Below are 17679 nucleotides of genomic sequence, written 5' to 3'. Positions count from 1 at the left end.
ACACTTAAACCAGGTAACTCCGCCGGCGAAACGGAAAATAAAGCAAAGGTTTCAATGTAATGGCCACAGTGGATTTGACATGTGACAAACCTTTGCACCTGATGTCATTTCCATGTTTTTTGTCAAGTACTTCCATCTAGTGGAATGATCATGCCAGTGTTGCGGGAGAAAACAAACGATAGCCTACATTAGGTAAGATGTCCATCACCTAATTATTTAGCATTAATGACATGTATTTCTTCTGCACTATTCGGTGGAATTTGTATTTCTAATATTAAACATGTGCACAATATGGATGCATTTATTTACTCAATATCCTACGTATCTGATACATCTTGCAGTGCATGTTTATTATGAATGAGAAGTAGACCCGTCAATCTGAAAAGTTGCAGGCTAAAGCTCATCTGCATTTGGAATTTTAATAACAAACCCCATTCACACAATTTCATGACTTAATTATTAAAGACGGTCCGTCACATATTTACGCTTTACCATTCACATTTTAGTACTGAGTAATTACTCAGGAAATGGCATTAGGATACAGTCCTATTTAACTGGGATGTTCCTCATGCGCAAAGATACTGCGGCTTTTCCTCCTCTGTAGGCTGTGTTGGATGGTGGAAGTCCTCCGCTAGACCAATGGCGATCGAATGAAGAGAGGGAGCGTGTGCGCTTACACCGACACCTGTCAAATTGCAGTTATTCAATTCCATCTTGAAAGGTAGGATCTGAATTTCTATGAAATCTTGAACGTGCTGTGTATGCATAACTAAGGCAACCATACCATGTCACGGGTATCTTGCAAAACTTTATTATTATTTTATTTTGTATTACTGTAAATGTCAACATAGCGGCTGCCGAACATGATATAGCCGTCTAGCGTTAGCTTGCTCAGCCAGGATAGGATAATGATGTACCGTTACCTGACCGCTCTAGCCAATATAATCAGCAAGGCAAGTAACTGCAGACGTTTCTTAGCAATATAACTACATTTAGATACTAGGTAGCCAATCCGCACCCAAATGATGTGCTAGCTGGCCATACATAGACTAACAGTATTAACCGCGGCTTAGGTTTAGCCACTGTTGTGTTGTACAGATGCATGGAATGGAAATGTTTTTATTGTTTGGTGGTATTTTCAGCTATGTCTGTAGCTATTCATACACCTAGCTTTGAATTTTGCTCCAAAGATGGATAGCCCATCACTGATCACTGACCCATGGGTGACTTAATAGTGCGATATTAACCCCGTCAACAGTGTAGCTTGCTTGCTAGCAAGGTTGTTAATCTTGTGTTATGCTTTGTGGAGCCAGTTGAGTTAGGCTGTGTTGTGTTGGGCCGCATCGCAACCTGCTACGAGCAAGCTGACTTAAACAAATAAACCAACCCACCTTTCCACCCCGCCTGCAAGCTCTTTGCTAGCTACATTATTATATTTTCAAGTGCAGTTGCCAAGATCTGAAACAATAGGCAAGGAATTATATAGTCTGGGTTCTTTTTGCATGCGTGCTTACCATTTAGCTTGACTTCATCCTATTCAAACAATGAGCTGAACTCAATTATTGAGCTATAGCTTCCGTTCTCATAACATTTCTGATCTCTCATGTGTGGTCCAACGAGGAGTGACTGGTGTGTTTGTGTTCTGTGGTGGATTTGTGTAGCATTGGTTGCTGGCCACATACATCCTAGTATTTCTCCTGTCAACAACGGCGTTTTCATTGTTGCATGCATGTGCTAGGCTTTAAAAGCTGTGTGTGCAGTCTGTTTTTTTCATGCATATCTCTTGTTCATGCGTCGCATGCAGTGCATGTGTCTGTGTGGAGGGCTGCAGCCATGGGCATCGCCGACCATAGGGAGTGTGATCTGCGCTCTGCAGGCAGAGGTGCCAATTAGACCCTCACGTCCCCAGAGCAGGTTAGCAGAGGCTATCCATAGTGCCTGGCTGCTATTTACTGCCATCTTCCCTCCTGACCCTACTCTCCGAAGCCTGGGGCTGAGCACATCCACAGGGGTTTATAAGCTGGGTGCTTGTTTTTGTAACGTTTGTGTAAAAGATAGGGGGGGGAGGTAGCCTGTATTCTTGTGTGTGTCTAGTGGGTTCATGTTTCTTCCCCTTCCCCAAGACCAACCTTCATCAGTGTACAGTAGCCTTTGCTTTCGGAGCGTTTCTATTTTGTTCGAGATGTTTTCCTCCTCCTGCTGCCTCCAGGACCAAACCGACAGACTGACACTGAAGCGATTACGGTAGCCTCCAACGGGACGGACTCTCTGGTAAACGACCTTTTGCAGGTAAGCATCTGCTAGGTCCAGATATACAAAAGAGGTTAGCTCATTGGTTTGTCATTTTGCTTGATATTTTTCATAGTTCTTTTTAATCCGTCAATTTCTAGTAACTTGATGAGTACATCACCAGCTCTTTCCTATACCAATTGGAGTTGTGGTTATCTATCAGACCTAAGTGTCTCTTTGTTTTAAAGGTTTTGAAAAGTGTACTTGAAATGTATGGAGTGAGTGAACAGTGTATGGATACTTACATACATGTTACACGGTTGGTATCGAGTTAATAAACAAGATTTTGATAGTGTTTCAGCTACAGTAGTTGCTCTATATTAGGATTTAGCTATTTGATTTCTTTAGTAGTGTAGTGTGAAGTGTTAATTGGGCCATGCAGGTGCAGAACAAGGGCCACTGGGGACTCCCCATAAGTAGTGTGGTCACTGCTGGGACTACAGGCCCCAGAGATCCTCTGGAAAAAAACCACAGAACACACGTAGGATGGCTCTGGCATACATCCCAATGTACTAACTTGTCATATATTTTGTTCGCCAAGGATTGATTCATATTTCTATCTAGTTGGTTTTGGCCTAGTCTTGCTAATTTAGGAGATCGACTCTTAGGGTATGCTTAAGATATGTACTAATCTCGTTTTTAACGGTTGAAAACAAATTCCCTCTTTTCTCCCCAACTGTAATTAGTGGAATAGCGGATTAACTCTTCTACCATGAGCTCAGTGGCTGTGTTGACTCCGGAGAGCTTCGCTGAGCACCGCAGCGGGCTCAAGGACCAGGAGATGACCGGTAAGGGCACCAGAGGGGCTGTCTGGGTCCTTCACTAGGAAGGGGTTCAAATGGCGGAGGCCTCAGCTACCGCCTAGTAGGGCATTTCACAAAATGCTTTGCTGATTTAGCACATCTTATACCCTCCCTCCCTCCCCTCCCTCCCTAGGTGGTGTACCAGAGGATGAGGCCTACATCCCCACCTACCTGGAGGCCTTCCCTCCCCTGCCAGAGAAAGGGGCCCCTGGGGACAAGGCTGGGGAGCCGGCAGGAGCCTGGAGCAGCAAGATCAGGCCCATCAAAGCCTCAGTCATCACCCAGGTCACACACACACACACACATTACACATTCATTAACTCACATCGGTATGAAACCCCTTCTGAAGTTTACCATCCATAAACCTTCCTTTGATCACCTCCTGGCCCCCATGCAGGTGTTCCACGTGCCCCTGGAGGAGCGGCGCTACAAGGATAACAGCCAGTTTGGGGAGGGCGAGGAGGCCAAGGTGTGTCTGGACATCATGCAGAGGACCGGGGCTCACATCGAGCTGTCTCTGTCCAAGGACCAGGGGCTCTCCATCATGGTGACCGGAAAACTGGACTCGGTCATGAAGGCCCGCAAGGAAATTGTGGCACGGCTACAGACACAGGTGGGGTTGGTTCAGCTCAGGACTAGCATAAATGACAGCGCAGTGTGCAACTGGCTCAACCCCCCCCCCCTTCTGACCAATGTGAACCTCCTTTTCATTTCATTATATATAGTTTGAAAAACTGCTTGTGAAGAGTGGAGCAAGCGATGATTGCACCTCTTGAGTGTTTTTCTTCTGAGAATGCCGGTCAAATCACAAGACTCGCAGTCTGGCGTTTGAGCAGAAAATGCATGTTCGGAATGTCCCTTCCCTCCTTACACACACACACACACACACACACACACACACACCAATCTGGGATCCTGTTTAATGAACTCAGCACTAAAAGTGAAGCTGAAGCAGAATCTACTCTGCTGATTTGTGTGTGTGTGTGTGTGTGTGTGTGTGTACCACCACAGTTGTTATGTGGGGTGTCTTTTCCTGTCTAGGCCTTGTATGGTCTTTTGTTGGCGAACTCCCTAATACAGAAGTCAAGTTCTCACTCCTGAGTGGTTGGGTTTTCCCGCTCGCAGGCTTCTGCGTCGGTGGCCATCCCCAAGGAGCATCACCGCTTCGTCATCGGCAAGAGCGGCGAGAAGCTGCAGGAGCTGGAGCTGAGGACCGCCACCAAGATCGGCGTCCCGCGGCCGGACGACGTCAGCGCCAACATCCGCATCACGGGCACCAAGGAGGGCATCGAGAAGGCCCGCCACGAGATCCTGCTCATCTCAGCCGAGCAGGTTAGAAACCAGAGGGAAACGTTTAACATCAAAATGTTTATTATCGTGCAACGATCTTTCGCGTGATGATCACCCGCCCACTGCCTCCCTCGATTCCCCCCCCCCCCCCCCCCCCCCCGGCAGGACAAACGAGCGGTGGAGCGTCTCTCCCTGGAGAAGGCCTTCCACCCCTTCATCGCCGGCGCCCACAACCGCCTGGTGCAGGAGCTGAGCCAGGAGACCGGCGCCCGGATCAGCATCCCCCCTCCCAGCCTGCACAAGGACGAGATAGTCATCACCGGAGAGAAGGAGGCCGTGGCTCTCGCCATCGCCCGCATCCGTGCCGTCTACGATGACAAGGTGTGTGTGTGTGTTTGTTTTTGTGTTGTTTTATTTTTTTTACTGTGTTTTTACTGTTTAACTACCCTTCTGGGCAACACATGTCCTCACAATGATAGTGAAACATGACAAACTTGACCTTGTTCGGGAGTTTCAGAGATAGTGTTAGGGATCAAATTGCGTTAAGGGTTAAGGTTAGTGGTCAGTGGTTAGAGACAACACAATTTTGAATGGAAGGGAATGGTCGGGCCCACTCAGATAGCAAAACAAACTTGTGTGTGTTTGTACATGGACTTACGTAAGCCATGAGAAGGGCATGGTCTTGGAAAGAGGGATGGATTGATAGAACACAGAGGTAATGTTTTGATGTTCCTATAGGACAAGGGGGGTGGTTGTGTTGATCACTGAGCGCCGGGCAGAGATAATGAGAAAATTGGATTTGAGCCGAGAACAGGATGGGAATTCTAATGATATCTGGTGCTCAGATTGGAGACAGAACACTCATCTTCTCCCCGTTCCTCCTCTTGTCCTTTCTGTCCTCTCGCAATCTCTCGCCATCGCTCGCCCTCCGCCTCCTTCCTCTTCCCTCCTCCCTCCCTCAATCACCCCCCCTCCTTGCCAGTCTCCTCTCCTCCTCTTGTATACGTCTCCCTCCCTGTCTCCCTCCCCTCTCTTCCACACTTCTCTCTCTCTCCAACTCTGTTTTGTCCTTTTGGTCTTTCTCCTCCTCTTCTTACTGTTCTGTCCTCTCTCTCTCTCTCTCTCTCTCTCTCTCTCTCTCTCTCTCTCTCTCTCTCTCTCTCTCTCTCTCTCTCTCTCTCTCTCTCTCTCTCTCTAACACTCTAACTCTCTGTGTCTCTGTTTCTCTCTCTTGCTCTTTTTCCTTCCTCCAACCATTCCTCTCTCCCTCACCCCCGCCCCGCCTGCAGAAGAGGAAAACCACCACCATCTCAGTGGAGGTGAAGAAGTCGCAGCACAAGTACATCGTGGGGCCCAAGGGCAACACCCTGCACGAGATCATGGAGGCCACGGGCGTTTCAGTGGAGATGCCTCCCCTGGACTCTGGCTCTGAGACCATCATCCTGAGGGGGGAGCCTGACAAGCTTGGCCCCGCCCTGACGCAAGTCTATGCCAAGGTGAGAGAGGATCGTGCGTGGCTGCGAGAGAGAACCGTGTAGAAATGATAAATGAGCTAATGATCGGATAGCTAAGCCTGACCCTGTTATTGACTGTCTGCTATAAAGGTGTAACGGCTCATAAAATTAATGGTTTGGTTCGATATAGTGGTGTCCTGGTTTGGTCCTTTTTTTTAAATAGAATGAATGCCAGAGAAAATGTCCTTGAATGTTTATAATCTTTATTATTAAAGCTAAGATCATAAAGTACAGTAGTAGTTTTTAATTTTTGCTTGGAACAGCAGCAGCATATACAACTGAAACAGCTGGTCATAATTGCATTGAGCTAGCTTAGCGTAGACGTGCCTCCCAGCCTGTCATGGTTTAGTGTTTTTCTTCAGGGATGGCAGAGGCAGACACCACTTTGCCTTTTGACGTCGTTTACTCTGTCTTGTTGAGCGCAGTGGCAACGAGAACATTGTATTTCACACGACTGAAGCAGCTTTCGTTTTCCAAACGTTACAGGATCAGTCCAATGAATGTACGTATCGTCAGACCCCTAGTCTGATACGCCTGCAAAACGGGACTGTTAGCCTAATGATTCACGTGCCGTCGTATGCGCGGGCCTCCGACAACACGGGCCAGACAGCCTCTCCTTTCTTTGGTTTCTTCTCTCCTCTGTTCTCTGCCTTTCCTTTCTCCTGGTCACGATGGTAACCGCTCTTTCCCCCTCTCTCCGCCCCCCCCCCCCCCGGTTTCCTCAGGCCAAGAGCGTGATGGTGGTGGAGGTGACAGCCCCCGCGTGGCTCCATCGCTTCATCATCGGCAAGAAAGGACTGAACATCGGCCGCATCACACAGCAGCTACCCAGGGTGAGGGAGGGGAAGGGGGGGGGGGTGGAAGAGACCAAGATGAAGGGAGGCGAAAGTCGAGGTGGGGAAGGGAAGGCCGAGAGAGAGGCGGCTCGTGAAAGCCAAGACGAAGCAAGGCGAGGAGGAGACGCGAGGGAGATGAAATATGCGGCGTGGGAGAGGGGGGGATGAGCGGGGCGAGGATGGATTGATTACTTACCTATTGGGTTTCACATTGAAAGCTTCCACGCTTTCCATGTGAACTAAAAACCTCCCTCTCTTACCTGACTAACACGGAAAACCCTTCCCTCGGCTGCCATATGGAGGAGATTAAGGGAGGTGACTAAGTCGTTTGACCTGAGCTCTGAACCTGTGTCTGTGTGTGTAGGTTCATATTGAGTTTACGGACGGCGAGGAGAGGATCAGTCTGGAGGGGCCTACAGAGGAGGTGGAGCAGGCCCAGACCCAGATCCAGGACATCATCAACGACCTGGTCAGTAGAACCTGTACTGATACCCTGCTGCACAGCAAGCTGCCCATGCTTCAGTAACAAGAACTACAATCCCCCCCTAAAATACAGCTGCGTTACAGAATCTGTAGTTTCAGTTGTTTTAAAGCTCTAAAGCAGAATAACAAAATGAGTAGGGGGGGTATTTAAGTATACTTTTAGACTTAACATTATAACAAGCTCTAACCCCTGTATTTATCTCAGTGTTTGTTTGAATACTATCGGAAAACGGTTCCAAGCATACTGACAACTATTGACTATCAGTATGCTTCTCAAAAGTGCAATTTCCTTTTAGCAAATAGCTGTTACCTAAGAAACTTTGAAGATTAAATGTTGTCTTGGCTTAACATGTTGCCTGGAAACTGTTTGCGTCAACCTGCAGGCTCTATTTGGAGAGAAAAATGCTCACTTCCAACCTCAAATTATATTAATACTACAGTAGGTTGTTCAACCAAAATGACCGGGGTAAATCTAACCGTAAAGGCAGAAATTATTTCTCTTAGTCTGTGTCTATGGCGTGATTATCTAGAGAACTTGGCAGTGGAGGAAGTTGAAATGTAACAGGTGTATTGTTCAGGGAGTCAGTTGGCTGAGCGGTTAGAGAATCGGGCTAGTAATCAGAAGGTCAGGGGAATGTCCCTGTACTTACTGTAAGTCGCTTTGGATAAGAGCGTCTGCTAAATGACTAAATGTAAATGTTCAGTGCCCAAGGACGTGCATTGTCGTCTCTGGAGCTGTTTGGATGTGCGATTCACAAGAAATAAATATATAAACGCGGTTGCTACCATGTTGAGCTGCACTTAGCAATGTTGAAGTCAATACCTGAGCTGCAGTTGGAAGTATCTAAGCATGTTTTCTGGTCGTCATGGGAACTGCTCCTGTATGAGAGTACTTTCTGGTTCCAGATGGTGAGGATGGACTACACTGAGGTAAACATCAAACAGCGCTTCCATAGACACCTGATTGGGAAGAACGGGTCAAATAGTGAGTGTGTACTCACACGCGCGCACACACAAAAGTCACACACACACACACACACACGCAGTCCTTCAGCTCTGCCTTTGTCGCAACAAACGACCATTCGACCTTGGTGTCCCTCCTACACAATGGAGGCCCTGAATATATCCCCAACCTCCCCTGGGATGCATGAGAAATTCTTCCAGAGGTGAAAGTTGAAGACCTTACGAACAGGGGTCTCTGCCAGACGTTCTTAAGCCCACTTTATACTACTCCGTCGTCACTTTCTCCTCGTGTTCTCTCCTCACCTCAGTAAACCGGATCAAGGAGCAGTACAAGGTGTCGGTTCGAATCCCCCAGGACACTGACAGGAGCGGACTGGTCCGCATCGAGGGGGACCCCAAGGGGGTGCAGCTGGCCCGCAGGGAGCTGATCGAGATGGTTCAGAGGATGGTGAGGGCAGCCATTTGGCCGGGAACATTCGAGATCCGATGATTTGCATTCGATGACGATCTGGAATAATTATGCCCACTTGACGCCTTGAAGAAGAACGCACGACTCACCTGGCGCGTCTCTCCTTTCTCACCAGGAAAACGAGCGCACCAAAGATCTGATCGTGGAGCAGAAGTTCCACCGTACCATCATCGGCCAGAAGGGGGAGAAGATCAAGGAAGTTCGAGACAAGTTCCCTGAGGTAGACTCGCCGCCTCCCGCCATTCTGACCAATCCCGAGGCACCTGGCTTGTCTGTGTAACCAAAAAAAGGTTAAAGGGTCAAAGCCTGATGTGTCAGGAATGCCTGTGTCACCCTCAGGTCATCATCAACTTCCCCGACCCGGCCCAGAAGAGCGACATCGTGCAGCTTCGAGGGCCCAAGAACGAGGTGGAGAAATGCACCAAGTTTCTCCAGAAGCTCATCGCCGACCTGGTAATGAGATCCACCTGTCTTAAACCCACCCACCCTATGATGATAGTGAGCTTGTGGCCTTGTTAGATCACTGTGGTCTCTGTCTCTGTCTGTCTCTCTCTCTGCAGATAGAGAACAGCTACTCTCTCTCGGTGCCCATCTTCAAACAGTTCCACAAAAACATAATCGGCAAAGGAGGCACCAACATCAAAAAGGTACGTTTCAAACAGGAAGTGGGTGTTTCAGAAGGGAGAATGTCACATTAGGAGGTTCCACCACTTCATTAGTGTGTGTGTGTGTGTGTGTGTGCACGTTCTCCAGATCCGCGAGGAGACCAACACCAAGATTGACCTTCCCACAGAGAACAGTAACTCTGAGATGATCGTCATCACAGGCAGGAAGGTCCACTGTGAGGCAGCCAGGGACAGGATCCTGGCCATCCAGAGAGAACTGGTGAGCAGGAAGTCGATTGCTTGTTTTTGGGTTTTTTTCTGGATGTACATGTCATGATAATTTACCCCCTTTCCCTCCCTCCCTCCCTCCCCCCTTACCTCCCTCCCTCCCTCCCTACCTCCCTCCCTCCCTCCCCCCCTACCTCCCTCCCTCCAGGCCAACATCAGAGAGATGGAGGTGACCATTCCCGCCAAGCTCCACAACTCTCTGATTGGCTCCAAGGGCTGCCTGGTGCGCTCCGTCATGGAGGAGTGCGGGGGGGTCCACATCCACTTCCCCTCTGAGGGCTCGGGCTCCGACAGGGTCACCATCCGGGGGCCCGCCGGGGAGGTGGAGCGAGCAAAGAGACAGCTGCTCCAGCTGGCTGAGGAGAAGGTGAGGGGAGGATGAGAGGAGGTGAGGTGAGGGAAAGGGAGAGGGAGGAGAGGATAGGAGGAGAGGGAGATGAAGAGGGAGAGGAGAAGGAGTTGAGAAGGAGGGAGGACTGAAGCTGCCACATGAGGAAGACTGTGAGGATGTGAGAAATGGGAAGAAAGAAATGAGGGAGTGGGTGCGAGACATTAAATATAAAGAGGAACAATCTGGAAAGAGAGAGTGGTTAAGGATTTATCTGAGGAGTTGACTCTGTGAAAGAGACAGACTACATTCACACTGCAAGCTAAGCTTGCATTTATTGCTCAGATCCGATTTCTTGGGCTGTTCACATTATTTTGCCTGTTCCCATTATTTTTGAATTGGTCACATAAATTGTTTTTGTTATTTTTTTTAAGTGGAGAGCAAAACAAAAATCAGATTTGGGCAATGTTTTGCCTGCAGTCTGATTGTAGCCTTAGAGAGAGAAAGAGGTTAATTCTTCCTTTTCCATTTCCTACACACCACCCTATCTCATCCCCCCCTCTCCCTTGTCTCTCCCTCTCTTCCCTGAACCTCTCCAGCAAGTCAACAACTTCACCACAGAGCTGCTGGCCAAGCCTGAGTACCACAAGTTCCTGATTGGTCGGGGCGGGGCCAACATCCGGCGGGTGCGGGACCGCACTGGCGCCCGCATCATCTTCCCCTCGCCCGACGACTCGGAGCAGGAGCTCATCACCATCGTGGGGCGAGAGGAGGCCGTACGACTCGCACAGAAAGAACTGGAGACGCTGGTCAAAAACCTGGTACAGACCAGCCCAAGTCATATGTGTGATTGTCTGTAGGAACTTAACAAGCTAAAAACTAATCTTAGGCATCTGCTTTTAGATGAACGATAACCCACTAAATATAATAAATTCATTATTATCTTTAACAACATTTATAAAACAGTTATTTTGGGCTTTATCCCAGTTCCCCCAGACACTTCCTCTGTTGATAGAACATTCATGTTCGAATCCTTCAAGTTTAACGCTGACACACATACGGCATCGAAAAACACAACAACCCGCCATTTTGTAAACACTTTGTAGAAAAAGTTCAAGAACACCAAATCGTATGAAATGATTGTGTTCCCTGTCAATACTAATCCCCTCCCCCCTCCCCCCCCCCCCCTTCCAGGATGACGTGGTGGAGGACAGCATGGTGGTGGAGGCGCGTCACCACCGTCACTTCGTGTGCAGGCGGGGCCAGGTGCTGCGGGAGCTGGCCGAGGAGTACGGCGGCGTGGCCGTCAGCTTCCCCCGCACCGGCACGCACAGCGAGCGCGTCACCCTGAAGGGGGCCAAGGACTGTGTGGAGGCGGCCAAGAGGCGCATCCAGGAGATCATAGAGGACCTGGTGAGGGGCGGAGAGAGGTGTGTGTGTGTGTGTGTGTGTGTGTGTGTGTGTGTGTGTGTGTGTGTGCGTGCGTGTGTGTGTGTGTGTGTGGGAGGGAGGGAGGGAGGGGAACTAACAGATGGATGCAAGGTGCTGTTTTGGCTGACTGTGTACACCAGGGTTCCTCAGGGGTAACAAATCATTCTATAGGACGTTGTGTGACTTTCTCTCTAATAAGGATACATTGCCCATTGCCGCAGCCCGTAAGTGCATTTCACAAAAGGCTCTGTGATATTTGGGCAACAGTGACCTCTATTGTCGAATCGTATTTTCAAATATGTCGAATCATTAATGGCCATAACTTTCTAATGATTTTTTTTTGCTGTCCAATCACAATAATGAATCAGGGTCCTGCTCTCTTTACAAAACACCTCTCCTTGGGGGGTTTATGGATTACTGGCATACAAAAGAAAACAGGTTCCAGTAGTAGCACTAGCAAACGATTGAAAACCCTGGTCTACACTGTCTGCGTTGATCTCTCACTTTACATCTTTTTCCTTCTTTCTCCTCCTTCCTTTCCTCTCTTCCCTCCCCCCCCCCCCCCCCCACCACCACCAGGAGGCCCAGGTGAGTGTGGATGTAGCAGTGCCCCAGAGGTACCACAGGGCCATCATGGGTCCTAAAGGCTGCCGGATCCAGCAGATCACCAGGGAACACGAGGTCCAGATCAAGTTCCCAGAGAGGGACGACAGCACAGGTCAGACCTCAGTACTGGACCATCTTCCTCCTGCTGTCTCTCTACTTTATTTTCCTTTTCTTTCTTTTTTTAAATTCATATGTAGAAATTACAAATAAAAGAAACCGACACTTTGAAACTACACAACAGCAGCTTTGTAGGTATGATTTTTTCAGTAAAAAAATTATACAAGTTAAATATGTTGTGTAAGATAATGAGGTGCTCAGAGTTGTTTACAGAAGCAACACAAGACAGCTCAGCGCCAGTGGACTGTCAATTTATCATTTTGGTGCAGCCTGCTACTTTCTAGCCAATTATGTTCCAGTAATCCTGTTCCAGTCAATCAGTCCTTCCTCCTTAGCTTATTTTGTGAAACCACTGTCACTCAAACTCGAGCTGGAGGAAGGTTCAGACGAGGAACTCGAGGCGTTTTCCGTATGAGGTTAGTTCGCACAGGGAGTTACCTATCGCAGGTTTAAGACGTTAACGTCTGCTGTGGTTGCCACGGTGACGTCCTAGGTCAGGAGCCCCCGCCCCAGGAGAACGGCGACGCCAGCCCGGAGGCGGAGTTTGTCCCCCGCAAGTGTGACATCATCGTCATCTCTGGGAGGGCGGAGAAGTGTGATCTGGCCAAGGCAGACCTGATGGTGCTCCCATTCTTTCATCGTCTCACTATTTCCCTACTTCTCTTTCAAAAATATTTTCTCTCCATTACTATATCCTTCACCTCTCTGTACTTCCCTCCTGGATAGAATTCATTCACTGTATTTCCTTGTTGTTTCCCACCCCCCCTCTCCCCTCTCCAGGCCCTGGTCCCGGTCACAGTGGACGTGGAGGCGTCGTACGACCTCCACCGCTACATCATCGGCCAGAAGGGCATCGGCATCCGCAAGATGATGGAGGAGTACGAGGTGAGAAGCAACAGCGCCCCCTTCTGGTCACACAGCGCGAGGGAGGCCCCAAGTGGAGCTGCATCGTCCCTGGAGATCATATGAAAAGTGTGTGTGTGTGTGTGTGTGTGGGCAGGTGAACATATGGGTGCCCCAGCCAGAGCAGCAGTGGGATGTGATCAAGGTGACGGGGCAGGACGCCAACGTGGAGAGAGCCAGGCTGGGCCTGCTGGAGAGGGTGAAGGAGCTGCAGGCTGAGCAGGAGGACAGGGTAGGTACACACACAGTCACTCACACACACACACACAGTCACTCACACACACACACAGTCACTAACACACACAGTCACTCACACACACACACACACACAGTCACTCACACACACACACACACAGTCACTCACACACACACACAGTCACTAACACACACAGTCACTCACACACACACACACACACACACACAGTCACACACACACAGTCACCCACACACAGTCACTAACACACACACACACACAGTCACTCACACACACACACAGTCACTCACACACACACACACACACAGTCACTCACACACACACACAGTCACTCTCACACACACACACAGTCACTAACACACACACAGTCACTAACACACACACAGTCACTAACACACACACACAGTCACTCACTAACGTACATACACACTCTCACTAAAAGACACGGACACACACTCTCACGATGACATGCGCACACACACACACACACACACACACACCTGACCCTTGCATCGCACACACACAATAACCCTCACCAACACACACAAACGCACAGCTAACCTTAGCATCTCACACCAGGCCTGGACTGGTAATCTGGCGTACTGGGCAAATGCTCACTTGGGGCCAATATGATATGTAATTTTTTTTATAAACTTCAAATTGGCCAATGACCGGCCCATAAAGCAGGGACAGCGACCCATTGGTTCATTTTCCATACTGACACTGGGCTGGCCCAATCACATCTCTTAACAGGCTCCACCCCTCCCCCTATGTTTCTTGTGTCAGATGCAGTGGCTCAGAGCCAAAAATCTGTGGATTAGGATGGAGAAAACAAACACGCAAGGGCAAGGGGGGTGCGGAGAAGTTGCGGGCCCAAAAAAAGTGCCAATAACCAACATGTTTAGTGCTGCAGCTTCCGTTTCTAAGCCTGCAGTACCTGACATTTTGCAAAAACAGGTGAACATAGAACATGGAGGAGATGTGACTGGCCATGGTAGCTGTCAGGCAGAGGAGCAGGTGTCTGACCGACCGACCGATTGTGGTGGGCCGGTCTGAGCAAAAATGCCAGGGCCATTTTTTTTGTCCCAGTCCAGCCCTGTCTCACACACACACACTCACTAACACACACACACACACAAATAAACCCACTCGCGGATGTACACGAACACACGCTGACATTGAGCATCGAACTCGTCCACAAACTCTCTCTAACCTCCTCGCTGTTCGTGCCCTGCAGGCTCTGAGGAGCTTCAAGGTGATCATCTCGGTAGATCCCAAGTTCCACCCCAAGATCATCGGCCGCAAAGGAGCCGTCGTCTCCCAGATCCGCAAAGACCACGACGTCAACATCCAGTTCCCCGACAAAGGGGACGAACAACAGGTGCGCCTGCGCGTGCGCGTGTGTTGTCGTCGAAAAAACAATTGTATCTTTTTGACCCGCGTCGTCATGCGACCCCCCTCCGCTGTCCCAGGACGTGATCGTGATCTCGGGGTACGAGCGCAACGCCGAGGAGGCGCGCGCCTCCATCCAGCAGCTGGTGGCGGAGCTGCAGGAGATGGTGAGCCAGGACGTACGCCTGGACCCCCGCACGCACGCGCGCATCATCGGGGCCCGCGGCAAGGCCATCCGCAAGCTCATGGAGGAGTTCAAGGTAGCTGTGTGTGTGTGTGTGTGTGCGTGCGTGCGTGTGTATCCCTCGCGCTCTCGCGAAGCAACCCCAACCCTGACCTTTCGTCTCTTCTCGTGTGTGCGCACGCACGCAGGTAGATATCCGTTTCCCCCAGCCGGGTTCGGACGAGCCGGACAAAGTGACGGTCACAGGCCTGCCAGAGACGGTGGACAACGCCGTAGACCACCTGCTGAACCTGGAGGAGGAATACGTGAGTGGCCCTGCCTCCTGAAAGAAAGGAAGGAAGGATCCCTTTCCCTGTTTGTCTTTATCCTCCTGCTCCTTCCCCCATCTCCCAGATGCTGAGTGTGACGGAGACGGAGACCATGGCCGCCTACATGAAGCCGCCGTCTCGCTACGGCGGGGCGGGGGGCGGCGGCGCGGATGACAACGGTGGGGGGCCGGCCAAAGGCTTCGTGGTGCGGGACGCCCCCTGGAATGTTCCTGGCAACAAGGTGGGAGGAAGGGACTGTCTCTGTCTGTCTGTGTCTCTCTCTGTGGGTCTGTGTCTCTCTGTCTGTCTGTCTGTCTGTGTCTCTGTGTGTCTGTCTCTCTGTCTGTCTGTGTCTCTCTCTCTGTGTGTCTGTGTCTCTCTCTGTGTGTCTGTGTCGCTCTCTCTGTGTGTCTCTCTCTGTCTGTCTGTGTCTCTGTGTCTGTCTCTCTGTCTCTGTCTCTCTCTGTGTGTCTGTGTCTCTCTCTCTCTCTGTCTGTGTCTGTCTCTCTCTGTCTCTCTCTCTTTCTCTCTCTGTGTGTCTGTGTCTCTCTCTCTTGTTCTGTTCCAAGAGTGATCGGTTGGATTGACACACAAGATAGCTGGACGTTTTCCCTTCTTAATCGGTCAATCACCTTCATTTGTCTCTTATTATTCTTACCGGTTGTTAAGTGTCGGTGCTGTGTTGTGTTTCAGGCTCCTGACATGAGCAGCGCTGAGGACTTCCCCACCTTCGGGGCCGGCGTGGCCCCTAAACAGACGTCCGCCTGGGGCCCCAAGAAGTTCTGAGGTGCAGCGGGCTGAAAAGGGAGGAGGGAGAAGGGAAAAAACGGAAACACGTTTTTGCTGCTCACTTTCCTCATACTTTCTTCTCTTTACTCCCCCCCCCCCCCCCTCCCCTCCCCATGAACAGATCGGACCTGTCTCTCTCTCCCTCGACCCTCCTTTATTTCTCAGAGAAAAAAAAAAAATATTTCTGCCTGAATCTCTCCTACTCGGCCTCACCTCTCCTCTGCTGGCGTCTCTGAAGCATTTTGAAGGACTCCTTTTTCCAGGCCGTTTCTCCTCTCCCTCAGTGGAACACCACGACATGGCAGGCACATTTTTCTGAACCAACTCAACCCAGCAAGTACAGTGGTGGTGCGACCAAGGATACCAGCATGTGTCAACAGCCATTTTCTTAAAAAAAGAGGAAATCAGCATTTTGATTTGAGAGCAGGACCATCCAAGCATTGCCTTGGATTTTTAAGCTGAAATGTTTTTAATGATATTCTTTTTGTTACGGATTTCACTGGTGTTTTAATGTTAGCTGATTCAAGCACATGTAGCTTATTCATCAGGTGAAGAATAGAGGGCGATAGAGGGTAGGGGCAATGACTCAACGTAAACCTAAACAATACAAAAGGGTGGTTCTCGTTCCCACTGTATTTATTACTGAGCTAAAATAGCTTCTAGTTAGATTTTTGTTTTGTTTCTCCTGACGAGTCTCAAGATGTTAACGTCGGCCTGTTGGAAGGTTGTCACGTCTGTTATTTAACTGTTTGTAACTTTTTGTTTTGACTTCTGTGATCTCACGTTTTAAAAAGCAACTTAGCTTGATGCTTAGAGGAACGACTGTGAGGGTTGATCAGTTGTCATGTTGAAACGTACAAGGAACTTTTCTTGCTATTTATTTATTTATTTATTTATATGTTATGTTACCCCTCAATTCATTTTAATGACTGTTAGTTAGGAAAGTGCTCATCTCAATGCAGTTGGACCAATTAATTTATTTCCCTGCTGGCTTTTAACTACCCCCCCCCCCTACTACAATCAAAATATGACAGATTGTCAAATGCAACTTAGCAAAACTTTTTCTAATTCCTGCAAGGCACACGTGTCTGTGCTTTCGTTGCACAAACGGCATCTTACCCATTTCTCTGTTCCAGAACGGTCCTGAGTACCTACTGCAGAACATTTAGTACATCTAGAACATCTGCTCAAGTCCCAACCAGCAGAACCACAACCAGAGTCCAACCTTTTCAAACTTCCATGTGCCTGTTGTCGTTAGTGTACAAGGAAAAAAAAGCCCAGATTTGGTCCTGTGGAGAAACTCCAGCCCATAATGTCATGACTGTGTACTGTAGGTTAGGACTGCTGATTGGACCAGTCTGTAGATTTGTCGTTCCCTTCAACAGGCGGACAAAACAGACTATGCAACCGGACAGAATTTGCTACAGTAGAGAGCTGTTTAAGATGTTTATGGAACTATTATGGATGAACAATTTTAAGCTCTGTGGAGGGGGGAGGGAGTTTATTTTTAAAACTTTCTTGGAACGATCATCTCTCCATGTTTGACCTTTGAACTCTTGTCCCCTCTGTCACGGGACAGCTAAATGAGACGCTGTACATTGACGTTACTGATGTGTGTGTGTGTACGTGTGTATGTGTGTCTGTCACAAAAATGAAAAGGCAGTTTGTGCTCATGTGAGCCACCGGTTTTTGAAAGAACACACTATTGGCCTTAAAGAAGTAATGACTATAAATCATTTTGAAAAGGTGTGATTGAGTAATTATGCAACACTGCAATAATATGTCAGTGACTGGATTTTTCCTACTCCAAATAAAACATCAGAAAAGGAACCAAGACGATGCTTGTGATTTCTGTCCAGTCACTCTT

General features: G+C 49.1%; 1 protein-coding gene across 1 annotated transcript; it reads left to right on the top strand.

The window, feature by feature from the left end:
- The first annotated feature begins 173 nt into the window (after positions 1–173).
- On the top strand, positions 174–17646 carry hdlbpb (high density lipoprotein binding protein b). The gene is made up of 29 exons (XM_062449910.1): positions 174–192; positions 605–721; positions 2210–2289; positions 2976–3077; positions 3226–3377; positions 3490–3705; positions 4218–4424; positions 4548–4763; positions 5672–5878; positions 6622–6729; positions 7097–7201; positions 8122–8200; positions 8487–8626; positions 8763–8867; positions 8987–9100; positions 9208–9294; positions 9401–9532; positions 9689–9907; positions 10468–10689; positions 11063–11281; positions 11879–12017; positions 12516–12643; positions 12803–12907; positions 13023–13157; positions 14377–14520; positions 14612–14791; positions 14904–15020; positions 15109–15264; positions 15717–17646. The coding sequence occupies exons 4-29, from the start codon at positions 3002–3004 to the stop codon at positions 15807–15809; spliced, it is 3801 nt and encodes a 1266-aa protein (XP_062305894.1). The 5' UTR covers positions 174–192; positions 605–721; positions 2210–2289; positions 2976–3001; the 3' UTR covers positions 15810–17646.
- Positions 17647–17679: the final 33 nt, after the last annotated feature.

This window comes from Osmerus eperlanus, chromosome 23 (assembly GCF_963692335.1).
Source record: "Osmerus eperlanus chromosome 23, fOsmEpe2.1, whole genome shotgun sequence".
NCBI classification, from domain to species: domain Eukaryota; kingdom Metazoa; phylum Chordata; class Actinopteri; order Osmeriformes; family Osmeridae; genus Osmerus; species Osmerus eperlanus.
The sequence above is the reverse complement of the archived record's forward strand: the minus strand, read 5'-3'. Positions and strand labels throughout refer to the sequence as shown.

Bases quoted from the DNA above. Each gene is read 5' to 3' on its own strand.
- hdlbpb (XM_062449910.1), top strand. From the start codon at position 3,002: ATGAGCTCAGTGGCTGTGTTGACTCCGGAGAGCTTCGCTGAGCACCGC. The intron at 3,706-4,217 runs GTGGGGTTGGTT...TCCCGCTCGCAG, and splicing joins TGGCACGGCTACAGACACAG to GCTTCTGCGTCGGTGGCCAT. The intron at 12,018-12,515 runs GTCAGACCTCAG...GTGACGTCCTAG, and splicing joins AGAGAGGGACGACAGCACAG to GTCAGGAGCCCCCGCCCCAG.